Source organism: Ciona robusta, chromosome 6, assembly GCF_009617815.1.
Source record: "Ciona robusta chromosome 6, ASM961781v2".
Lineage (NCBI taxonomy): Eukaryota > Metazoa > Chordata > Ascidiacea > Phlebobranchia > Cionidae > Ciona > Ciona robusta.
Genome location: NC_143240.1, coordinates 1683093 through 1710912, shown reverse-complemented (window position 1 = coordinate 1710912; position 27820 = coordinate 1683093). Strand labels below are relative to the sequence as shown.

At 35.1% G+C, this 27820-nt stretch overlaps 2 protein-coding genes across 3 annotated transcripts; one reads left to right on the top strand and one right to left on the bottom strand.

Moving 5' to 3' along the window:
* The first annotated feature begins 112 nt into the window (after positions 1–112).
* Positions 113–22732, top strand: LOC149734788 (nucleolar pre-ribosomal-associated protein 1-like). Of its 2 annotated transcripts, none has more exons than XM_089879435.1 (38): positions 113–429; positions 824–966; positions 1733–1840; positions 2183–2278; positions 3062–3140; positions 3463–3582; positions 4014–4216; positions 4507–4622; positions 5357–5521; positions 5916–6111; positions 6859–7029; positions 7403–7513; positions 7923–8069; positions 8575–8694; positions 8908–9068; positions 9726–9931; positions 10266–10380; positions 11552–11648; positions 11954–12799; positions 12871–12941; positions 13702–13939; positions 14137–14356; positions 14785–14893; positions 15275–15346; positions 15655–15834; positions 16179–16326; positions 16870–17010; positions 17164–17308; positions 17568–17645; positions 18284–18505; positions 19076–19218; positions 19444–19597; positions 20120–20235; positions 20870–21516; positions 21807–21949; positions 22001–22093; positions 22490–22567; positions 22635–22732. In XM_089879435.1, the coding sequence occupies exons 1-38, from the start codon at positions 243–245 to the stop codon at positions 22709–22711; spliced, it is 6462 nt and encodes a 2153-aa protein (XP_089735561.1). In that variant the 5' UTR covers positions 113–242; the 3' UTR covers positions 22712–22732. The 2 variants fall into 2 exon arrangements, with proteins under 2 accessions (XP_089735561.1, XP_089735560.1); XM_089879434.1 differs by having other exon boundaries at positions 10263–10380.
* Positions 22724–27500, bottom strand: LOC149734787 (uncharacterized). Its single transcript, XM_089879468.1, has 6 exons — positions 27307–27500; positions 26718–26775; positions 25870–26120; positions 25094–25448; positions 23904–24063; positions 22724–23459 (listed from the first exon to the last, which is right to left on the bottom strand). Exons 1-6 carry the CDS (start codon positions 27400–27402, stop codon positions 23195–23197), a joined length of 1185 nt encoding a protein of 394 aa, XP_089735594.1. The 5' UTR covers positions 27403–27500; the 3' UTR covers positions 22724–23194.
* Positions 27501–27820: the final 320 nt, after the last annotated feature.

Sequence of the window (27820 nt, the reverse complement as noted above, 5' to 3'; positions counted from 1 at the left end):
AAAATTTAATACAACATGCAAGAAACGTGGCACAGAACTGATCTTATTTAGTAAAAATTATAAATAGCATTTTGTTATTTGTTTTTACCCTTTTTGTATTATTTAAATATCTGGAAACACTATGCGAAAATTATCTGGTAACACTGGCCATGTGCGCGTTGTAAACAAAACGTAAATTTATGCGAAATTAAGATAAGTTTACACGCGTTTTAGTAATATAGCAACTCAAATAGCAATTACAGATGGCTGGCAAAAGGAAGACGCAAACTGCGGGTGACTTACCGGAGAAAAAGAGCAAAAAATCCAAGAAAAACAAGCAGAAAAATGAGGCAAAAGAAAATGAACCTGCAAAAGTTTCAAAACCAGAGGATAATTTTACCTCTATCGAATTTTGTAAAATGCTTCAGGATAAAGTATTGGTAACTAAAGGTAACTACTGTGCAATTTTAATATCTTTGTAAAACAGAAATAATACCATAGCTGCTTCAAAAATTAATATAACATGTGATAAAAAATGATAAAACTAATTACCTACGAAAGTTCCAAATATAGTAATTCGTAAGCGAACATAGGGTGTATGAAACAGAAAACCAATTTTATAATAACTGCCATTAATCTGCCATGTAAGGATAAATAACTTAAATCCATTTATTCTTTACAAAGTGCTGTTTTTAAATGATAATAATAATAAAGGAACACCTGTGTTTTAACCACTGTCGTTGCCCTGTCATGCAAGTCTAAATAACTAACACCCATTTATTCATATATATATGTAAATGTAATAGATTTTATGCTATGTGTTTCAAATCATTTTTTTTTTCAGGTCTTCAAAAATTTTGCCAAGCTTGCAAGCAGCATAAGGACTACTCACTAAATCATGACATCATAAAGGCTTATATTTCCGTTTCTCCGGAATGTTCTGAAGTTTTCAAAATAATTGAAACAGGAAAAACTTCGCCTATGGTGGTACATAATATTATTTTTCCAACTTTGTGAATGTTTTTTTTTCTGAAATGTTATAATATGGGTGTTCTGTTTCATACACCTTGTGCCAGCTTACCAGTTACCATGTATGTAGATTTAAGTTGATTAAATGTAACTTACTTTATCCTCGCGTGGCAGGAAAACGACATTCGTTATAACACAGGTGTTCTGTTTCATACATCTCGTGCCAGCTTACCAGTTACCATGTATCCCAATTTAAGTTGATTGATTTTAACTTACTTTATCCACGCGTGGCAGGAAAACAACAGTCGTTATAACACAGGTTTTCTGTTTCATACACCTTGTGCTCGCTTATGAGTTACCGCATATGTAACTTTGTGGATAGTTGTTTATTCTGTATGGCTAATAGTTTAACTTTATACAATAAATGTCGAACGATAGAATATAACTTGCTTTATCCTCGCATGGCCGGAAAACGACAGTTGTTATCACACAAGTTTAACAACTCGTGCCAGCTTATGAGTTACCATGTGTGCTACTTTGTGGGTGATTGATTTAAGGGGGATTTTTTTCATTTTTTATATATGGCTGACAATTTGGCTAACCCATTAGTGACCACTGGGTTGGAGCAATTGCCATTAAGTGTCTTGCCCAATGACACATGCCCACAATGGTAGCAGCGGCGAGCCTTCAGCCCATTACCTCTGGGTCAAAGGCAGGTGCTCTATCTACAGTGGCCTGACAATTCTACTGTATGTTACTGACACATCATATTCTAATTTTCTAGACTTCCCTTGTGTTTGAAGTGTTCGTAAACGTCCTGCTACGAACTGCTGGTGATCTTTCACCTACATTTGGATCCGTGGGGACAACTATATGCAGAAGAATACTACAGGTTGTTAATTGTTAAAATATAGACAATTTAACAGCAGAGTAAAATCTAGTTTAGGTGTAGAAAGATAGTTCAACATAATTATCTTAGCACTCTGAATCAAAGGTTGAGATAATGGGCCAATTTTAGCATGAATCCTAACATACACCCTTTGCAAGTTAGTTCAGCATGCAGCTTTAGCATCTTATGCCTTATCAGCGGTGCTCTAAGTGTTTTGGTTAATAATTCAATTGAATTCTGTATTCGCTGCAGGTTTTCACCCATATAGATTAGAATAGAAAATTCAGATAGGGTATCGTATTCCATTCAAGGGTGCATGCATTTTAATTTTTCTAAATACTTCAGGGCCACACAAGGGAACTATATGGAACACTAAGTACAAAGAACCCTCCAAAGTTCCGAGCTCCTGCCCTTCGTGTACTAACTGCTATGGTTATGCAGGTAATTACTGTATTAAACTTAATAATGGCATCAAATTTGTTACAGGTAGGGATGCACATTACAGAATAATTAGGCACTCTAGGATATCCTAGAATACTTTATTTCGAATCTAGAATTCCGAATCTAGAATTTCGAATCTTTTTATATTTAAAGGAAAAAATAATTTTACCCACATAAGTCAGTTTATTGACTCTTACATAGTAGCCTTGTAGGATCATGAGCTGTAAAATGATCAAAAATTGTACTATTGGGTAGTTTTTTGCATCAAGAAACGTATAGCAGGCTATGAAAAGACGTTGCGAAACGTTTACTCTCGAAAGTCCCACAAACACAAAATTTTTTTTTTCAAAATTATTAAGTTTAAAAAATTGTTAATGTAGTTTATAAGAAGACGTGTGATGACATCATTAAACAACATACCGAATCCCGTAATTAAATTCGAATACAAAAGGATTCGAATCTCATAGATTCAAAATTCTGTAATGTGCTTCCCTAGATACAGGGCATTAATATTTGTTCTTACACATATTGTCAGCCATACAGAAAACAATCATCCATAAAGTTACATAAGCGGTAACTTGTAAGTGAGCACAAGGTGTATGAAACAGAACATCCATGTTATATTGACTATCTTTGCATCGCCACGGGAGAATATTTACGGAATATTCATTATTTTACGACTGTCGTTTTGCTTTTAAAGCACCTGTATTGTAACGATTGTCGTTGTCCCACCACATGAAGAATCAAGTTACATTTAGTTCCTACTGTTTGTATTTTACCCAGGGTGCAGAATGTGCTGCTGACGTTGCAAGTAATTTTGACTTGAGTGGGAACATTACTTTGTTGTCAAAGACTAGAAAAGGTAGGAGTTAAAGCTGCTAACTATAATGTGCTAATAATACAATTCAGGCAAACTTCTAAGGGACTGACCACCTAAATTTATAAGGGAGTAGTTTAAGCAATATTTTAAAACTTTTTTTTTGCATTACATTTACAATTTTGCATTAGTCTGAAATTTTGTGAAAAAAAAACTGGTGAATTTAATAAATCTGTTTCTCAGTAGTTTTCTACTTTATTTACATTAAACAAAATGTAGAATGACGTTATATTCGTATAACATAAAAAATTTAAACAACTGAATCTACACGTATGTAGAATATGTCCAAAAATCTTGTATTTTACAGATGATTCAAAGAACAAATTGAAGCCAGAATCAAACATCAGACTTTGCTTTATTCGGTTTGTTCTTTCATTCTTTATGACTGGAGACCAAAAAACTATTAGACAAGTTTTAGAAGCAAGAGGTGAAATACAATGCTATAAATAGGCGCCAAACCTGGGGTGGCAGGGTAGGCAAGACTACCCTGGAATTTTCTGAACTGGACTAATCAGTCAACATTGCAATCAATAAGTTACATATTTTTTTTATAGGGAATTAGTGTCTAACTATTACTGCCTACCCTGCATTTTAATTTTTTTTTCTACTATCTTTCTTGAGCTATTTAAGCTTAGCTTACAAGCGAGTATGCCTGTAGCCCAGTGGTTACAAGTTCAAAGCTTGACGCTGCTACCATTGTGGGAATATCATGTGTGCTTGGACAAGACACTTAACGCAAACCTCGATCTTTTGAAATCACAAAACATACAGATGCTAAAAAAATACACCTTGCAGCAACAACATATACTTAGTTTTAATTTTGTTCTAATTTTAAACCAAAAAATAATTTGTTTTTAGGTTTTGTCGATTCTGTATTTAGGGGATTACCCGAAGACAGCGCTTCAGTTATTCAATTATTTTTAACAACGTTGTTGGAAAACGTGGTAAAAAATAAAGCGGTCCCAAAAACCAACAAAGTAAAGCTTCTTGCTTCACATGGAGTACTTACCAGTGTTGCCAAACTGTTCCAGTGGAATGGGATCATGGATGTGAAAGTAGATGTAAGTTTTAAAACGGAAACACTGCAAAAAAAATTGTTTTTAACCGTTTTTTTTTTTTAAATTTATTAAATCATGAGAAAATATTGCTATGAGTTTAAGTAAAGTTTAGAATGCGTGACCTATATAGCTTAGTAAAAGTTATTAAGAAAAACTTAAGCTTTTATTTAAAAAAATTTCTGTAAAAAAATCCACAAAGTTACATGTGTGATAACCGGTAAGTGGGAACGAGGTTGATGAAACAAAAAACACCCCTGTTATAACAACTGTTGTTTATTTATTCAAATATTCAGGGAGAAGATAGAAATAGTTTTGTTCGGAACTTGGCTTATGAGTTTCTTTATCAATCATGTTGCCCATTTAAACATGGAATAAACTTTTATGATCGTGAGTATGGAACTTCTGGAAGGTATGTTCTTGTGCGACGTGTGTGAAAAAACCACTTAACTTGACAAAGAGCATGAGGTGTATGAATACAACATGTTTGTCTGGTGTATAAGAAGACACCTATGCTATAAACTGACAGTGAGAATAAGGTGAATGAATACATCATATGTGTATGGTTTATAAGAAGACACCTATGTTATACCGGGACAGTGAGCATGAGGTGTATGAATACACCATGTGTGTCTGGTTAAAAGAAGACACCCATGTTATAACGCGACAGTGAACATGAGGTGTATGAATACATCATGTGTGTCTGGTGTATAAGAAGACACCCATGTTATAACTCAACAGTGAGCATGAGGTGTATGAATACACTATATGTGTATGGTTTATAAGAAGACACCTATGTTATACCGCGACAGTGAGCATGAGGTGTATGAATACACCATGTGTGTCTGTTGTATAAGAAGACACCCATGTTATAACTCAACAGTGAGCATGAGGTGTATGAATACACCATGTGTGTCTGTTGTATAAGAAGACACCCATGTTATAACTCAACAGTGAGCATGAGGTGTATGAATACACCATATGTGTTTGGTGTATAAGAAGACACCCATGTTATAACTCAACAGTGAGCATGAGGTGTATGAATACACCATGTGTGTCTGTTGTATAAAAAAATACCTATGATAAAACTTGACAGTGAGCATGAGGTTCCTAAACACCCCGTATTACCCCAAAACACTTTTCCAGGTCTTCAAATCATGTTCTTCATAAATTCCTCGTTGATTTAAAAGTGATAGGATCAAATGATCAAGCACACACCCTAGTGGTAGAAATTTTACGCTCGTGTCCGGATTTATTGAGCACTTATCTAATGTCAGCTGATCTTTCATTTGATCCACGGCCTACAAAAAAGTAAAAAATATATATTTTTTTTGTGCCAAAAACTTCAATACCTTTTTTTGATAATTTTTTTCTTCAAAATTATTCTATAAATTTAACATAATGATTAGTTTGTAAAATCTGGAGTGACATTGTTAAAATGCAGTTACAATCATAGTTGTAAAACATAGGGAATCTCATTGATAAATGCGATAAATGCAATATACTTTGGCTCTGCTTGTTTGTATGGACCCTTGTTTTATACAAAAAAATAATCACCCACAAAGTAACATACATAATAACTCGTAAGCTGACACGAGGTGTATGAAACAGAACACCTGTGTTTAATGACTGTCCTTTTCCAGCCACGCGAGGATAAAGTAAGTTACATTTAATCAATTATACAATACATCATACTGTACCTCAGGTGGTATGATAACATTGCGCTAGTTGAACGAATTTACGAAGCTCAGCCCAAAGTGCCCCCTCCAGTGACAGACGCAGCGAAATTACGGTCAACGTCAACGCTTCAAAAATTCTCGACCGAAAAATTAGTTGCCATGACTACACAGGGAATATTGCCTGTGTGTTTTAAACGTAGCACGTTGAAAAGTGCTATACAGGTAAATGTGGGGTAAGATGGGACACCTTTAGCACTTAATATCCAAATATCCTGATCGTGTTTTAAACAATTAACAACGGTGTATGGAAGCCGTCAGGATACGGTTTTAAAATTCTTCGAATGTTTTTTGTTTACTACTAAATGGGATGGGAAAATAGAGTTAAAAGTTGTCCCATCTTCCCACCCTACTGTACAATAACTTTAATCTTTAAGTATTTGTATAGTTAAAATAGATATTGTATTGATGTATGTTAGGGGTCTAAATCTGCAATTTTTTTGGCTATATGAGCTATAAAAACTACATATTTTTAATTGTTTTTATGTAAGAATGCTACTACCATTGTTGGCATATGTGTCTTTAGATAAGACATTTAACTCCAACCCAGTGGTCACTAATGGTTGTCTAAATTGTCAGCCATACATAAAAAAATCCAAAAAAGAATCACCCACAAAGTTACATATGTGGTAACTCCTAAGCGGACACGAGGTGTATGAAACAAACACCCATGTTATAACAACTGTCATTCCCCCCCCCCTGCAAGGATAAAAAACTTAATTCATTAAATAAGTTACATTCATTCTTCACCAGCAAAAAAATATTCACCCACAAAGTAACATACTTGGTAATTCGTAAGCGGGCACGAGGTCTATGAAACCAAACACCCATGTTATAACAACTGTCTTTTCCCCACCACGCAAGGATAAAAAACTTAATTCATTAAATAAGTTATATTCATTCTTTCACTAGCATACTGAAACAGACGTTCAAAACCATGGATTAAATATTCTGCTCAGTTCATTGTTAAGGCTCCAAAACACTCTTTCTTACATAACTGAAAACTCGAACTGGATCAAATCAGTTTACTCTCAATCTGACCGTGACCAGTTTAAACTGGAATTACTGGAAGCAATTACAAAGGTGACCATTTGACATTTTTGTTGTGTTCTAAAACATTTTTTTTAATATTAAAAATGTCATTAACTAAATTTATTTATTTTTTTTTTTTTTTAATATTAACATTGTGGTCAACTAAATTTTTTAAAAAAAAATTTTTTTTATTTTTTTTTTAATTATTAAAAATGTCGTAAACTAAATTTTTAACTTGCCAGTTAGCATGAGGTATATAAAGACCTAGTGTATGGCTTTTTCTACTTATTTTTAGCAAAAAAAAACATTTGTATTGTTAAAATTTGCTGTTCGAAAATGCCCAATTTATGTTATATTATTTCTGTGTCAAACTAATTAATATGGTTTCTATGTTAGACTAATTAATGTTGTTTCTATGTTCTAGCAACTTCCAGATATTGGGTCAATTACATCAACATGGCAACAAAGTTTAAAAAATGAAACATCAACAGATGTACAAGGAAAGCTACTTCATGTTTTGTCAATGTATCAACAGGTAACATAATAGTAGGGTGGGGAAGATGGGACACCTTTTTATTATATTTTCTCGTCCCATTTAGTAGTAAACAAAGAACATTCAAATAATTATAGAAAACCTATCCCCACGACTCCCATAGATTGTTAATTGTTTAAAACATGATCAGGATATTTGGATATTATGTGCTAAAGAGCTTCCCTCACAGTACTATATAGAATAGACTGGGACCAATAAGCCTACATCCCAGGTCTCAGTTGTGCCTCACTAAAGACCTCACCCTTATAGAATAGAATAGACTGGGACCAATAAGTCTACACCCCAGGTCTCAGGTGCCTCACTGAAGACCTCACCCTCATAGAATAGAATAGACTCGGACCAATAAGCCTACATCCAAATTTAAACCTGTTTTTCCAACAATTTTTTCCAGAACTTGCCTACTACATTTGAACATTGTTCATTTGACTTTACTCGTTTATTACACGGCGTACACTCTACTGCTGCCAGTGGCGGAAGCCTTAAACACTGCATTGAAATCTTATATTCAGCTGTTCAAAAATACAAATGGTTTCGAAAGGTAATTTCATAGTTTTTTTTAATTTTAGACAAAATCTATGGTGACATGAGTTAAATTCAGTTACACTCATAGTTATCAAACATAGGGAACCTCATTGATTAATGTGGTGAATGCAATATCATTTGGCTCTGCTTGTTTGTATAGACACCTAACAGCAGGGTAAAATCTAGGGTAACATTGTTAAAATACATTTACACTCATATTTGTCAAACATAGGGAACCTCATTGATTAATGTGGTGAATGCAATATACTTTGGCTCTGCTTGTTTGTATAGACACCTAACAGCAGGGTAAAATCTGTTTTGAACACTGGGGTGCTAAAACAAACTATGCCTTTTTTTTCCTACAATTTAGTTTAATTTTAATTACTCAATGGTCCTAAAACACAAATAAAGTAATTTAGTAATTTTTAATTATATAATTTTCCTGAAACATCCAAAAAATAGTACAAATATATATATGTTTAATATATATAACTAAAAATTGCTACGAAAACTGTTTTCAGGGCGATTTTAAAAAGACTTCATTTTCTCAACTTCTGTCAATCATTTTAAATCAATTGACCAATCAGAAAGCAGAAGATTTAAAACAAGATTTCTCATTGGCTGTTGATTTGGCAATAAAGGTTAAAAAAAATGTTTTTGATTTTTTTTTTTGAATTTGTTAATTTTTTTGCAATGTAAGTTGTATTTGAATAGTAGTTTTTTAACTGCATAACCTTGAATTGGTTGCACCACTTTTCACATGTGTTTATATTTTATATTTTACCGACACTTGATTTTTTTCCTTTTTAACTGTTTTTATTTTTGCACTTTTTGAAAGTTTAATTTTTCACCAGGTTTCAATTTCAAACGATTTATTTTTACCCTGCCATGGAGAAGAGTTGTGTACTTGGTTATGGCAAGCGTCACTTGCCACTGAAAACGACAATGATAATATGACATTTCTATTAAATTATATTGATGATTCTGCAGCCAATGTAGCAAAACGACCACACAGGTAAAATTTATCCATTTTTTGTTGTTATATAACCAGTATATATTTATAGTTGTTTTAATATTATTACTTTTTAAATTTTAAGTTTTATTTTTTAATATTGATACCTTTAAATTTCTTTTTTTTTTAAATTTTGATATTTTTTGAACTAAATTCTTTTTCTTATTAATACTTTTTAAATTTATTAAGAACCAAACGTTTATAGATGTAGAATATAGGTCCTGTTGCAATTTTTTATAGTTCAGTCCATTAGAATAGTATTTTTCAACATATATTTTTGCCAAACCACATTGGGTATTATAGTACACGCTTTTAGACCAGAAGGTACAGGTTTGAAGCTTGATGTTAGCACCATTGTGGGCGTGTGTGTCCTTAGGCAACACACCTAACGGCAATTTCTCTAATAAAGCGGTTAGGCGCTTGTATTGAACCAAAGGATACCAGGTTCAAGGCTCGTTAATACCATTGTGGGCGTATGTGTCATTTTGCAAGACATTTAAAGGTAATTTCTTCAACCCAATGGTCACTATTGGGTTGTAGCACCCTGGGTGTTGGGGTGATAAGCCAACTCAGGCCTAATTTTCAGGTCCCATGGCGTGCCACGCTGTAGGACCTCACTCATGTATAAATTTAAAATAAATTTGTAAATGTTTTTTTTAGATATGCTGAGCAAATATCTTCTGCTGACTCATGCCGGGATGACTCATCAAAACAAAACAGTGAGTCAGCAAATATTGAAGTTGACGAAACCTTCTGGGATAATATTCCTGATGTTCACATCGATTCAGTCGATGTATGGAGACTTGAACATAGTGTGGGCATGGATATGTGTGAAGATGAAAGCATAGTGGTTCAAGCTAGTATCAGTAAGTAAAGTATATATACAAAATATATTTTATAAATATTTCTATAAACTGGCATAGCGTGCCTGCCTCTAACCGAAAGTTATAAGTTCAAAGCTCATTACTGCTACATTTGCGGGCGTATGTGTCCTTGGGCAAGACACTTAACAGCAATTGCTGCAACCAAATGGTCACTAAAGGGTTGTCTAAATTGTCAGCCATAAATGAATGTAACTTACTTTATCCTCGCGTGGCCGGAAAACGAAAATCGTTATCACACGGATGCTCATACACTTCGTGCCAGCTTACGAGTTACCATGTATGTTACTTTGTGGGTGATTATGTTTTTGTACAGCAGATACAACACAAAGCAGAAGTGAAATGGATGTTTCTTTATTTCTTGCTGCTATGATAGAGCATCTTGCTTTTCTGGATGATGCTGTCACTGAGAAGCAATTGAATGTACTAGACAGGTGAGTGAGTGTATTTTAATGGTACATAGGTTTTGTTTTTTGAGGGTGAGGTCTTCAGTGAAGCACACCTGAGACCTGGGCTGTAGGCTTATTGGTCCTAGTCTATTCTATGAGGGTGAGGTCTTCAGTGAGGCACAACTGAGACCTGGGGTGTAGACTTATGGGTCCCGGTCTATTCTATTCTATGAGGGTGAAGTCTTCAGTGAGGCACACCTGAGACCTGGGATGTAAGCTTATTGGTCCCAGTATATTCTATTTTATAAGGGTGAGGTCTTCAGTGAGGCACACCTGAGACCTGGGATGTAGGCTTATTGGTCCCAGTATATTCTATTTTATAAGGGTGAGGTCTTCAGTGAGGCACACCTGAAACCTGGTATGTAGGCTTATTGGTCCCAGTCTATTCTATAAGGGTGAGGTCTTCAGTGAGGCACACCTGAGATCTGGGATGTAGGCTTATTGGTCCCAGTCTATTCTATAAGGGTGAGGTCTTCAGTGAGGCACACCTGAGATCTGGGATGTAGGCTTATTGGTCCCAGTATATTCTATTTTATAAGGGTGAGGTCTTCAGTGAGGCACACCTGAGACCTGGGATGTAGGCTTATTGGTCCCAGTATATTCTATTTTATAAGGGTGAGGTCTTCAGTGAGGCACACCTGAAACCTGGTATGTAGGCTTATTGGTCCCAGTCTATTCTATAAGGGTGAGGTCTTCAGTGAGGCACACCTGAAACCTGGTATGTAGGCTTATTGGTCCCAGTCTATTCTATAAGGGTGAGGTCTTCAGTGAGGCACACCTGAGATCTGGGATGTAGGCTTATTGGTCCCAGTCTATTCTATAAGGGTGAGGTCTTCAGTGAGGCACACCTGAGATCTGGGATGTAGGCTTATTGGTCCCAGTATATTCTATTTTATAAGGGTGAGGTCTTCAGTGAGGCACACCTGAGACCTGGGATGTAGGCTTATTGGTCCCAGTATATTCTATTTTATAAGGGTGAGGTCTTCAGTGAGGCACACCTGAAACCTGGTATGTAGGCTTATTGGTCCCAGTCTATTCTATAAGGGTGAGGTCTTCAGTGAGGCACACCTGAGATCTGGGATGTAGGCTTATTTGTCCCGGCTTATTCTATTTTATAAGGGTGAGGTCTTTATTTAATAAAACGCACTTATTACAGCTATATGTCTTCTGTGTTGGATAATTTGTTGTTGCTTCAAATTTTCACAAACCATCGCGAAAGATCATGTGTGGTAATCCGGAATTTGCTTTTTAAGGTTTGTTACTTTATAATATAATTGGATATTGTTTTGTTTTTTTATTCTTTAATTCCTGTGACCCTAAAATATAACTTCTAGTATGTGTATGAATGTAACTAACTTTATTCTCGTGTGGCCGGAAAACGACAGTTGTTAACACGGTGTTCTGTTTCATACAGCTCGTGCCAGCTTACGAGTTACCACATATGTAACTTACTAGGTGATTTTTTTCTGTATGGCTGACAATTTTGACAACCCATTAGTGACCACCAGGTTTTACTTAAAATTTTTAAAAAATTACTTTTAATTTCTTTTGTTTATAGGTTGATTTAAAAAGATTTCCAAACTTGCTAAAATTACATGCTACCCTGCAAGAAGGATCGTCAATTTTGATGCGAAATTTGGACTCAGGAGTTAAAAGTAATCAACAAGAATTAAGAAATTGGTTTGGTCAGGTTATAAAATGTTCAAAAAAATCAAAAATTTCGAAAATCAAATTTCTGTTGGATTGTGAGAATTTTGTTGGGGGTGTAAAAAGTTCATCAAACCAGCTGCAAATTTGCCGAGTCACAATAGGATTCGCGGGAATTCTAGAGTGCTTAGTCGAGCTGTTAAAATCTGGGTCAAAAGAGGTTTGGAAACCCAGTGTTGCCCAACTTTGTGATTTTTTGTTTGATGCACTTCGTCAGTTGGTTGGAAATGATTGCGAAGATGTGAATGGCAACACTGCAAAAATTGTGAATGGAAGCACTGGAGAAAATGTGAATGGCAACACTGGAGAAAATGTAAATGGTATCACTGGAGAAAATGTAAATGGCAACATTGGAGAAAATATAAATGGCAACACTGAAGAGAAAACCACTGGCAACACTTACGAATTATACTTACAAATGGCTGAGAAAATTTTTAAAGTTCTTTTTCCATATTTTCTGCCAAAAGAAAATAATAATTGCCTCTGGTTTGCTTTAAACGAAAGAATTTCTTCTGAAATCTCATTCTGCTGCGAAAAAAGTGTTGCCAAAACGAATTTCCTCGATCCTTACTTCGAAAACCTTGTGGAAACACTGGCGAATCAGCAAAATTATGATGACTCCGAAATTTCTACTCAAAATTTGTTGAAATGTTTTTCTCAATTGAAACCTTATCTAAAAACAAAAGACTTAGCTAAGGTAAAAAAAAAAATTTTGTTTTTATATTTTTTGTCCATACTTTTTATAATATCTTTTTTTATTAAAACTAGATTTTGTCAAAGCATGTTAAAAATTTCAAGAACCAGAAAAATAAAGAAAATTTTCTTGAAGTAATTTGTGGGTAAGTACTTTTGTTGTTGTAGTTCTGTCTGTTTAGCTAATAATGAAAAGTTTAAAATTTCTTTAACATGTTATGTTGAGTAACAACAGTTTAATTATGTCTGAAAATTCTATGTGGTCCTACAGCGTGGCACGCCATGGGACCTGAGTTTTAAGCCAAAGTTGGCCCATTACTCCAACATTGTACATGCACATTCTATTGTATATGGGTGAGGTCCTACAGCGTGGCACGCCATGGGACCTGAGTTTTAAGCCAAAGTTGGCCCATTACTCCAACATTGTACATGCACATTCTATTGTATATGGGTGAGGTCCTACAGCGTGGCACGCCATGGGACCTGAGTTTTAGGCCAGAGTTGTCCTATTACTTTAACACCCAGGGTGCTACAACCCAATAGTGACCACTGGGTTGGAGCAATGTCCATTGAGTGTCTTACCCAAGGACACATACACATATCAGTACCGAGCCTTGAATCCGGTATCTTTTGGTTACGATACAGCCACCTAACCACTAAGCCACAGCTCCAGACCTATATTAATATATAAACATTCAATAACCAAAAATAAATAAACTTTTTTTTCATAATTTTTGTCTAGATAATAGTATATCACCTAACACATACCTTAACCTATATTTTAACAAAAAGTTATAAAATTTTTATAATTAATAAAAATAAAATTTATTCGATAATTTTAACCTAGATAATAGCCCATATCATCTCATACACTCCTCAAAATAACCCATATTTTTTTACCTACAGAGCTATGGGTGTTTTACTCACCAAAATAGATTCTGCCCCTAACCCCAAGCCCCCCCTAACCCAGGACACCATATATGGTGTTTACGACGTTATACCCACACTTTACCCCACTAACCCCCTGCCTGGACTTTTGGTTCAATTTTTGGAACATTTTCCATCTTATGCAATATTGGCAGGGAGTGAAATACTCACTTGGTGTTGTGGAGTGTGTGCAGCTCATTCTACTCACCTATTAAAGGTAATTTTGAACTGTTTTTAGTTTTGTTTTATGTATATAATTCCTATTTTTTTTATTTTAAGTTTTTTTGGTTTATTTTTAATGATGAAATTTTATTTGTGTAGATTTTAAATCATATTTTTTGTGCAGTGTGATGATTTTTATATAAATATATATCTTTTCTTTTTATTTTGTACTTTTACCAATTTAATTTACAGATCCTAGTAAAACACAATGCGGAATTAAAAATGTTATTTTTAAAATCATTACTCGACAAAAAATTAGCCATGACTCTGCAAAAAATTGAAGTTTTGGTCTCAGTGCTGCCCAATGTTGATGAAAAGTTAAAGGAGAGTGTTTTGAAAAAGGTTGAAAAATTTTGTTGGGAAACACTGGTCCATGAAGTAATGGAAACAAGTGAAATTGAAGAATATAAAGGTTAGTGTGATGTCATAATACCTAGTTTTGTGATGTCACAATGGCTTATTTTGTGTAGTATGAATTAAGTTATATAATGTCTAAATGACAAATAGTATCCTTTAATTTCATATAATTTCGCGCTTAAAAAAGTTCAGAAAACTGGTTTAGACGCCTGCCTCTAACCCAGTGGTTCGGGTTCAAGGCTCGTCTCTGCTACCATTGTGAGCGTATGTGTCCTTGGGCACGACGCCTGAAAAAATAATTATATATTTTCAAAGTTACAAACATGGTAACTTGTAAGCGGTCACGAGGTGTATGAAACAGAACACCTGTGTTAAAACAACTGTCATTACCCCGTCACGTGAAGGTAAATTAGTTGCATTGGTTCATAATATAGTTATCTTTTTATTAAAGTTACTTTTTACACTTTATTATTAAATTTACAGTTAAAATGATCATTCAACTGCTAGAGTGTGGAAACTTGAGTGAAAAAGAGCTTGAACTTTTTAACGAAAAAATTGCAAAATTTATTCAAATTAAAAACTTCGAAAACAGGTTTGTTTAGATCTAGATGTTTTATTATATACTAAATTACTAAATGCTTCTGAAGGGTAAAATAAGTGTTAAAATAAATAGGCGCCAAACCTGGGGTGGCAGGGTAGGCAGGCCAACCCTGGATTTTCTGTACTTAAAACATCATTTACATTTTACAAATATATATTTTAACATTTAAAAAGGTGGGGGAAGATGGGACACCTTTAGCACATAATATCCAAATATCCTGATCGTGTTTTAAACAATTAACAACAGTCTATGGGATTCGTGAAGATACAGTTTTATAGTTCTTTAATTGTTCTTTGTTTACTACCAAATGAGATGAGAAAATAGAATAAAAAGGTGTCCCGTCTTTCTATAACTTTACATTTACTGTTTCAGATGGCAAACTATTAAAACATACCTACAAGCTTGTTCCAAACTTAATAATGAAAAAGAAACAACAGAACAAAGGTAATTATGGGTATGGTACTGTGGGGTAAGATGGACACTATTATAATATCCCATATTTTCTGATCGTGTTTTTGACCAGTAATATTTTAAAATATTTTTTATTTAAAAAAATTAAATATGTTTTAGTGTCCTTGGGCAAGACACTTAACGGAAATTGCTCCAACCCAGTGGTCACTAATAGGTTGTAGCACCCTGGGTGTTGGGGTAATAGGTCAACTTTGGTCTATATCTCAGGCCCCATGGCGTGCCACTCTGTAGGACCTCACACACATAAAATAAAAATCAAATACTAACATTTTTTTTTACAGAAAACAGATTTCTGGCATGCTCACAAAATTTGCTGTGCAGTGTTTAAAGAGCAGTGATTCCAAATCTAATATTGTTTCTTCCCTTATCAATGCATTAAGTGATGCTTGTTTGCAAAATGGGCAACACTGTTTGGAAATTTCAAATGAAAATTGGAGCTCACTTGTTAAGGCTTGCCTAAAGTTAGTATGCTTGTATTAGTAAGAATAAGCATTTTTAGGTCAAATTGTTAGTTTTGGGGCTTTTATGTGTTATTTCAATTTGTTTTTAGTATTTTTGATGGACAGTTTTACAAAGTGTCAAAAAAATAATAACCCTAAGTTGGTTGCACAACTTTTCAAAGGTGTTTATATAAGTTAAGTTGTATTTGACCGACACTTCAGTATTTTTGACAGCTAGTTTTACAAAGTGTCAAAAAACAATAACCTTGAATTGGTTGCACCATTTTTAGAAACAGTATTTTAGCAGCAGAATATATATATATAATATAAATAAAAAATAACAATGTTTTTGTAAAATTTTCTAGGTACCATTTCAGTGATCCAAATATTTTGGAATTTTTGGCAAAATGTTTGCCATGCATTTCAACTTTTGATATAAATGCTGAGTCAGTGTTTCAAATGTTGACGAGTCATTCTTTGTTTCTTGACACATTGTTACGTGACGATGAAAAGGTTTTTGGTTGTTTTTTTATTAAGATTAATCTAAATATCAATTTTAGTATGGATTTAAACCCAGGATCTCTGGTTCTCTAACCCTGGCCTGGATTTGAACCCAGGATCCCTGGTTCTCCAACCCTAGCCTGGATTTTACAGAAAAAAATAGGTCCAGTTTTCACCACATAAATTAATAAGGTTCCCTTTTTTGACAACTATGAGTGTAACTGTATTTTAACAATGTCACCCCAGCTTTTACCCTGCTGTTAGGTGTTTATACAAACAAGCAGATCCAAAGTATATTTCATTCACCACATTAATCAATGAGGTTCCCTTTGTTTGACAACTATGAGTGTAACTGTATTTTAACAATGTCACCCCAGATTTTACCCTGCTGTTAGGTGTTTATACAAACAAGCAGAGCCAAAGTATATTTCATTCACCACATTAATCAATGAGGTTCCCTATGTTTGACAACTATGAGTGTAACTGCATTTTACCAATGTTACCCCAGATTTATTGCATAAAAAGCGTAACACTAACAAGTATTTTACAAAACAGGATATTAAATTAAAACTGGTTCAACTGTTACACAAACTTGTCGAAAACTGCAACAAAACGATTCTAAAAGAGCAAGACTACTCCTATCTTTTCCCAGCATATAAGGGGACATTGTCTTTAACTGACCAGCATTTATTACAGGTATGGCTTGACAGTGTCAAATAAAAGGTATAACTTCATGTCACTTTTTAAATTTACTCCAAACAAATTTTTTTTATTCGAAAAAAAAGTTTAAAATTTTTTTTTTTTTAAATCTATTTTTTTTTTAATTGACATAAAAATTTTTTTTTGCAGATAATGTTTCTGTATGAAGCAAAGGGTATTTCTATGGCGTCACATAAACCTTTTCTGTTTGGAAACACTGCATTGGAGTCGTATCAAGCACAGAAAAATGTTTCGGAAACACTGTACAAAAAACCTACACCTAACAGAATATTAGGTAATTTTTACTTTTTTTTACCCGTGACATAACAATCTACTATTTAGGGCATTTTGCGAACCAATAGGGGCAGTACAGCAGTTTCAGAGGGCCCCTAGTGTACAGCAATGATTGTGGTCTTTAGTTGGTGAATGTTTTCAACATTATACCTTTATTTTTGTGCTATACTAAAAAAATAATTGTTTTTGAATTTTTCTATAGCATTTTTTGATTTTTATAGGACTACCAAATTCACTTATTACTTTATCTTACATTACAGCTTGCATTGATTCTGAAGTAATGAACAAAACTCTGGAAGAATTTCCAATTCGTAGACGAATTATAACTCACAAATCAGGTAAGAATACATTGAACCATTTTTATATTGTAAACCAGAACTAGAAGTCTATATTTTAACCCAAAATCCCTGGTTTCGCAACCCTAGCCTGGATTTGAACCCAGGATCCCTGGTTTTCCAACCCTAGCCTGTATTTGAACCCAGGATCCCTGGTTTTCCAGCCCTGGCCTGAATTTAAACCCAGGATTCTTGGTTTTCCAACCCTGGCCTGGATTTGAACCCAGGATCCTTGGTTTTCAAACCCTGACCTGGATTTGAACCCAGGATCCCTTGTTTTCCAACCCTCGCCTGGATTTGAACCTAGGATCTTTGGTTTTCCAACCCTGGCCTGGATTTGAACCCAGGATCCCTGGTTTTCCAACCCCGGCCTGGATTTGAACCTAGGATCCCTGATTCTCCAACCCTGGCCTGGATTCAATTCTATTTGGAAATAAACAGACACAGATGTAGGCTCATCGCTGCTACCATTGTAGGCGTATGTGTCCTTGGGCAAGACACTTAACAATTGCTCCAACCCAGTGGTCACTAATGGGTTGTCTAAATTATCAGCCATAAATAAAAAACTCCAGGCCAGGGGGACATTTTACATATACCAACAAAAAAAATCTTCATAAAAATAAAATATAATTATTTTCCAGATTCCTACCCAGTCTTTCATACACCATCATCTGACGTGTATGACCCCTGCTTTTTTCTTCTCGTGCTTCGGAATTTTTTATCTCCGGAAAATCTTGTCGACTGTCGTGCTTTTATCCAGCAGGGGGCGTTAGGGTATTTGTATCTTTGTTTATCGAGTCATTGTGACGTCACAAGGAATGTAGCAGCGGGATGCATTGTCCGTTATTACCAACATGCTGAAGGTAAACTTCATGTAAAACAAGATATGAATGTAACATTTTTAAATGATTGTATTATTGCCATATCCCAAGACCAGTGGCGCAGCCAGAAAAAAAATACGAGGGCGGTTTCAATCAAAAAATTTTCAATTTTTTTTTTTTGGTAAAAAAAGGGGGGTCACGACCCAGGAACCTCCCCTGGCGCCACTGCCCAAGATCCACGGTGTGCCACGTTGCGGGACCTAACCCACCTAGAATAGAATTTATTTATCCTCGCAGGGCAAGGACAGTCATTATAACATGGTTTTCTGTTCAAAACACCCTGTGCCCGCTTATGTGTAACCACATATGTAACTTTGTGGGTGATTATTTTTTGTTGGAATTTTTTAACAAGTTGACAACATATAAAAGACCACTGGGTTGGAACAATTGCCGTTAAGTGTTCAGTGCACCAAAGAAGTAAAAAAAGAACAATGAAGTACATAACTATTAGCTTCGTCAGTTTCTTGTTCAAAGAATCATATATAACTAGCGAAATATGTATATCTCTAGTTTTTTCCCTTATAAAATAATAAACATTTTTTTTATTTACAGGCCAGAGATTTTCGGAAAAAAATCTTACATTGTATTTGATTGAACGAGTGCAAAATGCAATGAAAATAAAAGATGGAAAAATATCGAAAATCTCAACAATCATGGGAGTTTACCTTGGAAGAATTACTAAGCTTATGTTTCAAGTAAGAAGTTTGAAGTATATAGTAGGGCGGGGTAGAATGGGACACCTTTAGCACATAATATCCAAATATCCTGATCGTGTTTTAAACAATTAACAACGGTCTATGGGAGTCGTGAGGATATGGTTTTATAATTCTTTGAATGTTCTTTGTTTTCTACCCCAGGTGCTCGACTTGGACCTTACCCATATAAAATACAAAATAAAATTAAACCTTAACTTTTTCCAGCCATCTGAGCATATATATTCATGCATTCATCGGTATCTGCTGGTTAAGCCAGAATTGGACTTAACCGCTATTCCAGATTTCTATTCGTTATTCTGTAGCTCAGAACTTGAGTATAAGATTGAACGGGCATGGATTTTGGATCTAATTATTGCCGGTGAGTGGAAGGTTATGGGTTCAAGGCGCGTCGCTGCTACCATTATAGGTGTATGTGTCTTTTAGCATGAGGTGTATGAATACATTATGTGTGTCTGGTGTAAGAAGACACCTATGTTATAACTAGACAGTGAGCATGAGGTGTATGAATATACCATGTGTGACTGGTGTATAAGAAGACACCCATGCTATAACTTGACAGTGAGCATAAGGTGTATGAATACATTATATGTGCCTTGTGTATAAGAAGATATTAATTTTATAACTTAACAGTGAGCATGAGGTGTATGAATACATCATGTGTGTTTGGTGTAAGAAGACACCCGTGTTATAACTCAACAGTGAGCATGAGGTGTATAAATAAAAACACACCATGTGCGTCTGGTGTATAAAAAGACACCTATGTTATAACTTGACAGCGAGCATGAGGTGTATAAATACATCATGTGTGTCTGGTGTGTAAGAAGGCACCCGTGTTACATTTTGACAGCGAGCATAAGGTCTATAAATAAACTACCCACAGGTATGCGAGACATGGGAGACTTCCACACATTAGAACGACGTCAACTGCTCCGAATTCTACAAACTTTTTACTCCTCACCAACTAGTGATAATTATACCAGGAGACAAGTCATGCAAGTATGTACAAATGTTTTCAAATTATTAATGCATACAGATATGTATATATATATATATATATAGTAGGGACAGGGTGGGGGAAGATGGGACACTTTTAGCACAGATTATCCAAATATTGTGATCGTGTTTTAAACAATTAACAACGGTCTGTGGGAGTTTTTAGGATACTGTTTTATAATTCTTTGAATGTGCTTTGTTTACTATCAAATGGGACGAGTAAAGAGAATAAAAGGTCCCATCTTCCCCCCACCCTACTATATTATTAATCAGTAAGGTGTTAAGTTGCTCCAACCCAGTGGTCACTAATGGGTTGTCTAAATTGTCAGCTATACATAAAAACAAAAAAATCCATAAAATAATTACCAAAAAAGTTACATACATGGTAACTCGTAAACTGGCACAAGGCGTATGAAACAGAACACCTGTGTTATAACGACTGTCGTTGCCCCGCCTCGTAGGAATAAATAAGTTTAATTTATTCATTTTACTTACAAATTATTGAACAGATGTTGTAGATATATAAAACAGAACACCCGTGTTATAAAAACTAAAATAAATTACAAATTGTATAAATTTATGAAACAGAACACCCGTGTTATAATTATAAAGACTAAAAAGTTGCATTTTTTCATAGGTTATTAAAAAATGTTGCAAAATTCGTGCGGCTGTATTGGAACTTGTTAATAATCAAGGTCTGTTGCCATGGTTACTTGGAATTGTGTTGGAACAGCGCAGTTTTTCGTCACTAGACGGCGGTCTTGATGCATCAAAGCGTCAAAATGCAACGTCACAAATTGCTGACGTCATCATGGCAATGTGGGAAACCTTGTCGCCCTGTGATGAGTCAGCAAATAATTATGATTCGGGGGTTCAAAAAGATTTGATGAGTCATGTTTCAGTTAGAGTGACGCGGCAAGTTTTAACGATCTGTTTTGATCTTCTGGTGAACTTATACCAGTTGTCAGGGGCAACGGAATCAAATTTTCGTCAAATCGAGCTCAACTCTGACACCCAGTGTTCAATTGAGAAAATTTTAACGACGCAAATTCGATGTTTTGAATATCTTAAAAATTCTCGAAATTCAACCAATCAGAGTGAAGGAAATTTAAATTCAAATATAATGGACCAATCAGAATCTGCCATTCCGAAACTTATCCAAAGCATGGTTACAGTTCAGCGAGCACAATTATTACATCATATAGGGCAATTATTACATCATAATAAATCAAAATTTTCAATCAAAGCTGCGGAATTGATATTTAACTGGACAACAAATCAAACGTAAGTAAAAAATTTTTTTTTACGGTTGCTAAAAGTTTTAAATGTTTTTTTTGGAGATTTTTATATTAATTTCAACAGCATAGAATTCTTTGGGGCCTGAGATTTAGGCCAAAGTTGGCCCATTACCCCAACACTCAGGGTGCTACAACCCATTAGTGACCACTGGGTTTGAGCAATGTCTGTTAACTGTCTTTGTTTTAATTTTAAAATAAAAACTAAATATTTAAAAATCCTTCACTAGTTATAATATGTCTAATTTCTGATTTGTTTAAATTCATTTTGTATTTTAGACATTCTGTGACAGAATCAGACAGTCATGTTATAACATGGTCATTTAAAACAATGTTTATGAAAATATCAACCGTCGAAAACTCCGTAAAGCAACTTTCTGCTGCTATAAAGTGGTTAAAACAGTGGCTTAGCCATTCAAAAAGTAAGTTTAATTTTTTTCTATTTTTTTTTAATTAATTAACTTGCAATTTAGCTACAGACACAAAATTTTCTGATTCTATGAGGAGTTTATTACTGCTTGGTTATGACATAGCTTTTTCAATGGTGCCAAAATTTAATACTGAAGGTATTTATATTTCTTATTTTTATTTTTTTAACTTTAAAAAAGAATTAAACATAAATGGCTTGTTTGTCTGCTTGGTGTAGCGACCACGCTTATTTTCTTCCAATTAAATGTAAATATGTTTTTAACTGTAAGCAGGTTTTAACGACTGTTGTTTTGTCGCTATATCCTGTCTTTTTGTTTTAAATATTTCTAAATCTTCGCTACCGTAATCCAAGAGACAAATTAAAGTTGTTATAAATTATTACATTTTTTAAAAAAATATTCACCCACAAAGTAACATACATGGTAGCTCACGAGGTGTATAAAACAGAACACCTGTGTTTAACGACTGTCGTTTTCCGGCCACGCGAGGAAAAAGTAAGTTACATTCATTCATTCATAATCTTAAATTTTTAGACTTGCTTAAGGAACTGACAAAGTGCGCATATATTTTGCTGGATTTGAAATCAGAACAAGATCCAAACCTAACTCAAGGTAAGTTTTGCAAAAAAAATTCCAAAAATTAAAAAAAATATTTACGTTCTTTTTAATTTCCCGCTAGAAAATTCAAGCAATATGATTGGTCACCACAGCGCTAGGAAACAATTGTTCATAAAAAGTTCTGAGGTGTGCGAATAAAAATAAACCAAGGCCGTTTTATTTGCTTTATTATACAGCGGCGTAAAGGATTAAAAACACAAGCAAAAACAAAAGTTTTTTTGTAACAAACTACCAAAAAAGGTTTTTAACAAGCGAGAAACAGTTTTTTTAACAAGCAACGAAAAGTTTCTTTTTTGACAAACAACTAAATCAGTTCTTTTTTTAAGAAGCGTGAAAAAAATTCATTAAGCAACGAAAAAGGTTTTTTTTTAACAAACAACGAAAATAGTTTTGTTGTTATACAAGCATAAAACAGTTTTTTAACAAGCAACAAAAAAAGTTTTTTTTAAGAAACAACTAAAAATGTTTTTTCTTAACAAGCAGCAAAAAGTTTTTTTTAACAAGCATTAACAATTTTCAGCATATAATGTACCCTACTATATGGTATAAATACTGTACGGTAGATATCTCTTGAAATCCTTTTTTTTCGAGACCAGATCCCCCTTTTTCTCTATTTTCTCTTCACTGGAAAATCTTTCTCTCGCAAATAAACGAACATAGTTTTCGGTACCCGTCGCATCTTCCGTCTTCCCAAACGCCTGCTCTTATCATGCCGCAGTTATCGAGCCTGGAACCGAGACCAGGTTCCCCTACTCTCCAGTTGGACCAATAATTCGTGGCCGCAGTACCGTCAAGCCACTGCCAACGGCCTTCGACGTCGTGATCGGTAAGTCCAATCCACACACAATGATGACGTGCAGGCCCGACAAGATTACGCCAAAGGTATCTGAAATCACAAAAAGGAACAATTTGCTTAAAGGTCTTGTATGTGGAATATGGCCGGCGTTTATTGCTTTACTTTACACAACATATATAGTAGGGTGGGGGAAGATGGGACACCTTTAGCACACAATATCCAGAAACCTTTAGCACACAATATCCTGTCTATGAGAGTCATGAGGACATAGTTTCACATTTCTTTTAATATTCTTTGTTTACTACTAAATGGGACGAGAAAATAGAGTTAAAAGTGTCCCATCTTCCCCATCCTACTGCATATAGTAAGATGGGGCACTTTTACACTCAATATCCGGAGCGTGTTTTAAACAGGTAACAACAGCAAGCGAAATGCATTCACAAAGAAACATTCGCCGTTAGCCTAGTTGTAAGACCTCACCCACACAGTATTAAAATTGCGTATGGAATGAACTCTTATTGAAAATGCATTCACCTGTAAGTGTATTCATCTCTCATTCCAATAAAAGCGAGGTCGCTTTGTCGGTTCGTGCAATATCTTCGGGATAAAACGTACGAGTTGCGACTGAATGCGTTCTTCGATAAATAGTATTGATAACCATTTGGCGCGTTGAACCAACCGTCATTCGAAAATCCTAGAAATGTAAAGTTCGGTTAACGAAAAATAGAAAAGTAGTTTATTATTTGTATATATAGTAGGGTGGGAGAAGATAGACGCGTTTTTTTTTACCCCGTTTAGTAGCAAATAAAGAATATTTACAGAGTTATATAGTAGGGTGGGAGAAGATGGGACAATAGACCGTTGTTAATTGTTAAATAAACGATTAGAATATTTAGATATGATATGCTAAAGGTGTCCCGCCTTCCCCCATCCTACTGTATAACCGTGGCCACGTGACTGTGAAAGAGCGTTGGTAATTGTTAAAATACGGTTAGAAAATATGAGTTGTCCAAACCGTCAGCAATAGAGAAAAAAACATAAAAAGATATCATTCATTCGAAGATTTACGGTTACACCATCAAAAAATCACGTCATGGATTAGAAAAAATAACAAGACTAAATCGGTAAGCATTAAAACTTACGCATAATGAAACCTATTCAGTTACTTAAATACACCGCTTCATTTTTTACAGAACGCATTTAATTGCCTCAATAGGGGGGGGGGGGGGTGATATGGGCCAATTCGCTGGCCTAAATTCTATAACCCATGGCATGCCACACTGCAGGACCTCACTCAGATACAATAATTGCCGCAAAAAACTACGTTGGTACAAGATTTGAATCAAAAGTCCGGCGCCGTGGCGTAGTGGTTAGCGCGCCTGCCTGTAACCATTAGGTAATGGGTTCAAGGCTCGTCGCTGCTACCATTGTTGGCGTATGTGTCCTTGGGCAAGACACTTAACGACAATTGCTCCAACCAAGTGGCCACTAATGGGTTGTCCAAATTATCAGTAATACATAAAAAAAATGAAAAAATTCCCAAAAAAATAATCACCCACAAAGTAACATACATGGTAACTCGTAAGCTGGCACGAGGTGTTAAACCCGTGTGATAACGACTGTCGTTTTCCGGCCACGCGAGGATAAAGTAAGTTACATTCATTCATTCATTCATTCATTCATTCAAATCGTTGTAGAAAAAAAGTAAGTTAGTTATAAATTACCTGCTAACTCATTTCTAGTTCGTAGCAACGACTTTCGTATAACTTCAATTAAAACTTTATTTTTATCGCTTTTTTCTTGCAAGGCGGTCAAAACAGTAGATGACACACTTTCATTTCCAGCTGTAGTTTGTTGTACCGTCCCGGGATTTTGTTCTAAAGCTTCAATTCGCGTTAAAGCGCCTTGAACCGATGTAGTTAGCCTGTGGACTTTGTTTTCGACTTTATCTGTTTTGTTTCTTGCTTTTCCAATGCGGCGACCATATGTGATGAGGGTTCTGTTTAATTTATCACCGAGGCGTTCTACTGTTCGGTTCAGAGTGGCTAAGGACCTAAGGCTCTCAGAAGACGCTGAACCCTGAAAGAGAAAACACCACACAAGGTAAAATACTTTAATACAGTAGATGGGGAAGATAGGACACCTTAGCACATGATATCCAAATAACCACAACAATTAACAACGGTCTATGGGGGTCGTGAGGATACAGTTTCGTAATTATTTGAATGTTCCCTTTTTACTACCAAAAAGGACGCGAAAACAGAGTAAAAAAGGTTTTCTATTTTCACAAAGAACGTTCAAAATATTATAAAATCGTATCCTACCATAGACCGTTGGTAATTGTTTAAAACACGTTCAAGGTATTTGAATATTATGTGCCAAAGGTGTCCCGTGTGTATGAACAAGAACGGCTATATTAATACAACTGTATAGTTTCCCGTGACGTGACGATAAATAAGTTATTCACATACTCATTTACAGTTAAACACCTCAAACTTACTGGTTGATTTAACATGTTGCTCAGACTTAGCGTATTCTGCTGTATCTGGTCTTGTGCGGCTTGCATATTCATTCCAATCTCGTTTACAAAATACAACATGGAACTTATTTCATCGATCCAGTCTTCCACTTGCTGGCGCACTGATTGGACAGAACAACTCAGGTGACCAATGTCACGCTCCGCTTGCGTTACGTCATCCCCAAATTCATGACGGCACTCAGGACCAGTTTCAGGCTCCATTGTCGGCGCTCCTGTTTAAAAAAGGTAAATTATAAATTGTGCGTATATATAGATATAATAGGATGTGGGAAAGACGGGACACCTTTTCTTTTTTTTCTTGCCCTATTTGATAGTAAACTAAGAACATTCAAAGATTTATTAAACCGTTTCATTGCGACTCCCATAGTCTGCTGTTAATTTTTTAAAACACGATAAGAATTTTTGGATATTATGTGCTGAAGGTGTCCCATCTTCCCCACCCTACTATATATGTATATTATGGTCCTCGGTGCATAGTGCGTGGTTTGCATTTGTTAACATAGTTACATAAATTTTATTTTGTTGGTTACAGTAATATATAGTCCCGTGGGGTAAGATGGGACACCTTTAACACATAATATCCAAACATCCTGATCGCGTTTTAAACAATTAATAACGGTCTATGGGAGCCGCGAAAACGGTTTAATAATTCTTAGAATTTTCTTTGTTCACTGCCAAATGGAACGAGAAAATAGAATGAATAGGCGTCCCATCTTCCTCCACCCTACTATATATACAGTCAATAGTCATATGCGATACGAATCTTTAAAAGCAAATAAGTAATACTATGCATATACATTCATACACACCCCTTTTCTGTAGTCGCCTTGAAACTGTTTCTTCAGGAATAGTAATGACTGCTGCTCTCTGCGTTTAAATAGTGGTTAGCCTGTCTGCTTCTAACCAAGACGTTATGGGTTTAAAAAGGCTTGTCGCTGCTACCATTGTGGGCGTATGCGCTTTTTGCCAGTCCCAATGGTTGTTTATGGATTGTCTAAATTGTCAGCCATATAATAAGAAAATGAAAATAAGCCCCAAAATAATCACCCACAAAGTAACATACGCGGTAAGTCGTAAGCTGGTGCGAGGTGTATGAAACACCCGTGTTATACCGACTATCGTTGCCCAGTTACGATAAAAATCAGTCACATTTTTTCATTTGGCAATTGTTTTAACCCAGTGGTTACTTAGACTATAAGTTGTCAAAATCGTCATTCAATGAAAACATTCCTTTAAAATAATCACCCACAAATAACATACGTGGTAAACCGTAAGTTTAAAGAGGCGAACCAGAACATCATGTTATAACGACTATCGTTGACCCGCTACGAAAGGATAAACCAAATTACATTCGCTAACAGATACCGAAAAAATAATAAATACACAACTTAGTAATACCTCATGTGTAAGCGCTATAAATAATGCTATTGATGAAAGAGTGACCGACGCTGCGACTGAAATTAAAACCAATCCAACTAAAAATCGTTTCTCCATGCTGCTATACTGTATCTTGCTGCTATAAACTGTATCTTATTGCCTAAGTTACGTTGGCATCTTGAAACAACTATGCGTTAACCATTAACGAATAAGACTTCTGGTTTCCCGTTGGGATTTGATGCGGTGTTGCATTTCGCTGACGAGTTGTACTTCTGTTTACCACTGCGGGCCAATGTCGAGTATTTGAGTTTGAAATATTTGACCAATTTATAATGATTTGAAATAACCGTTGTAAATAGATTAATCAGTTGTTCTACCTAATACATTGGGGCGCTATATGGGGTATCTACATGAATTCGCAATAAATAAATAAATTCATGAACGAATGGACTCGTATGGTTTTATGAATGAATAGATATATGAATGAATTTTTAAACTGTTTTTTTTATAAGAATTGCTAGATGGTGTCCTTTAA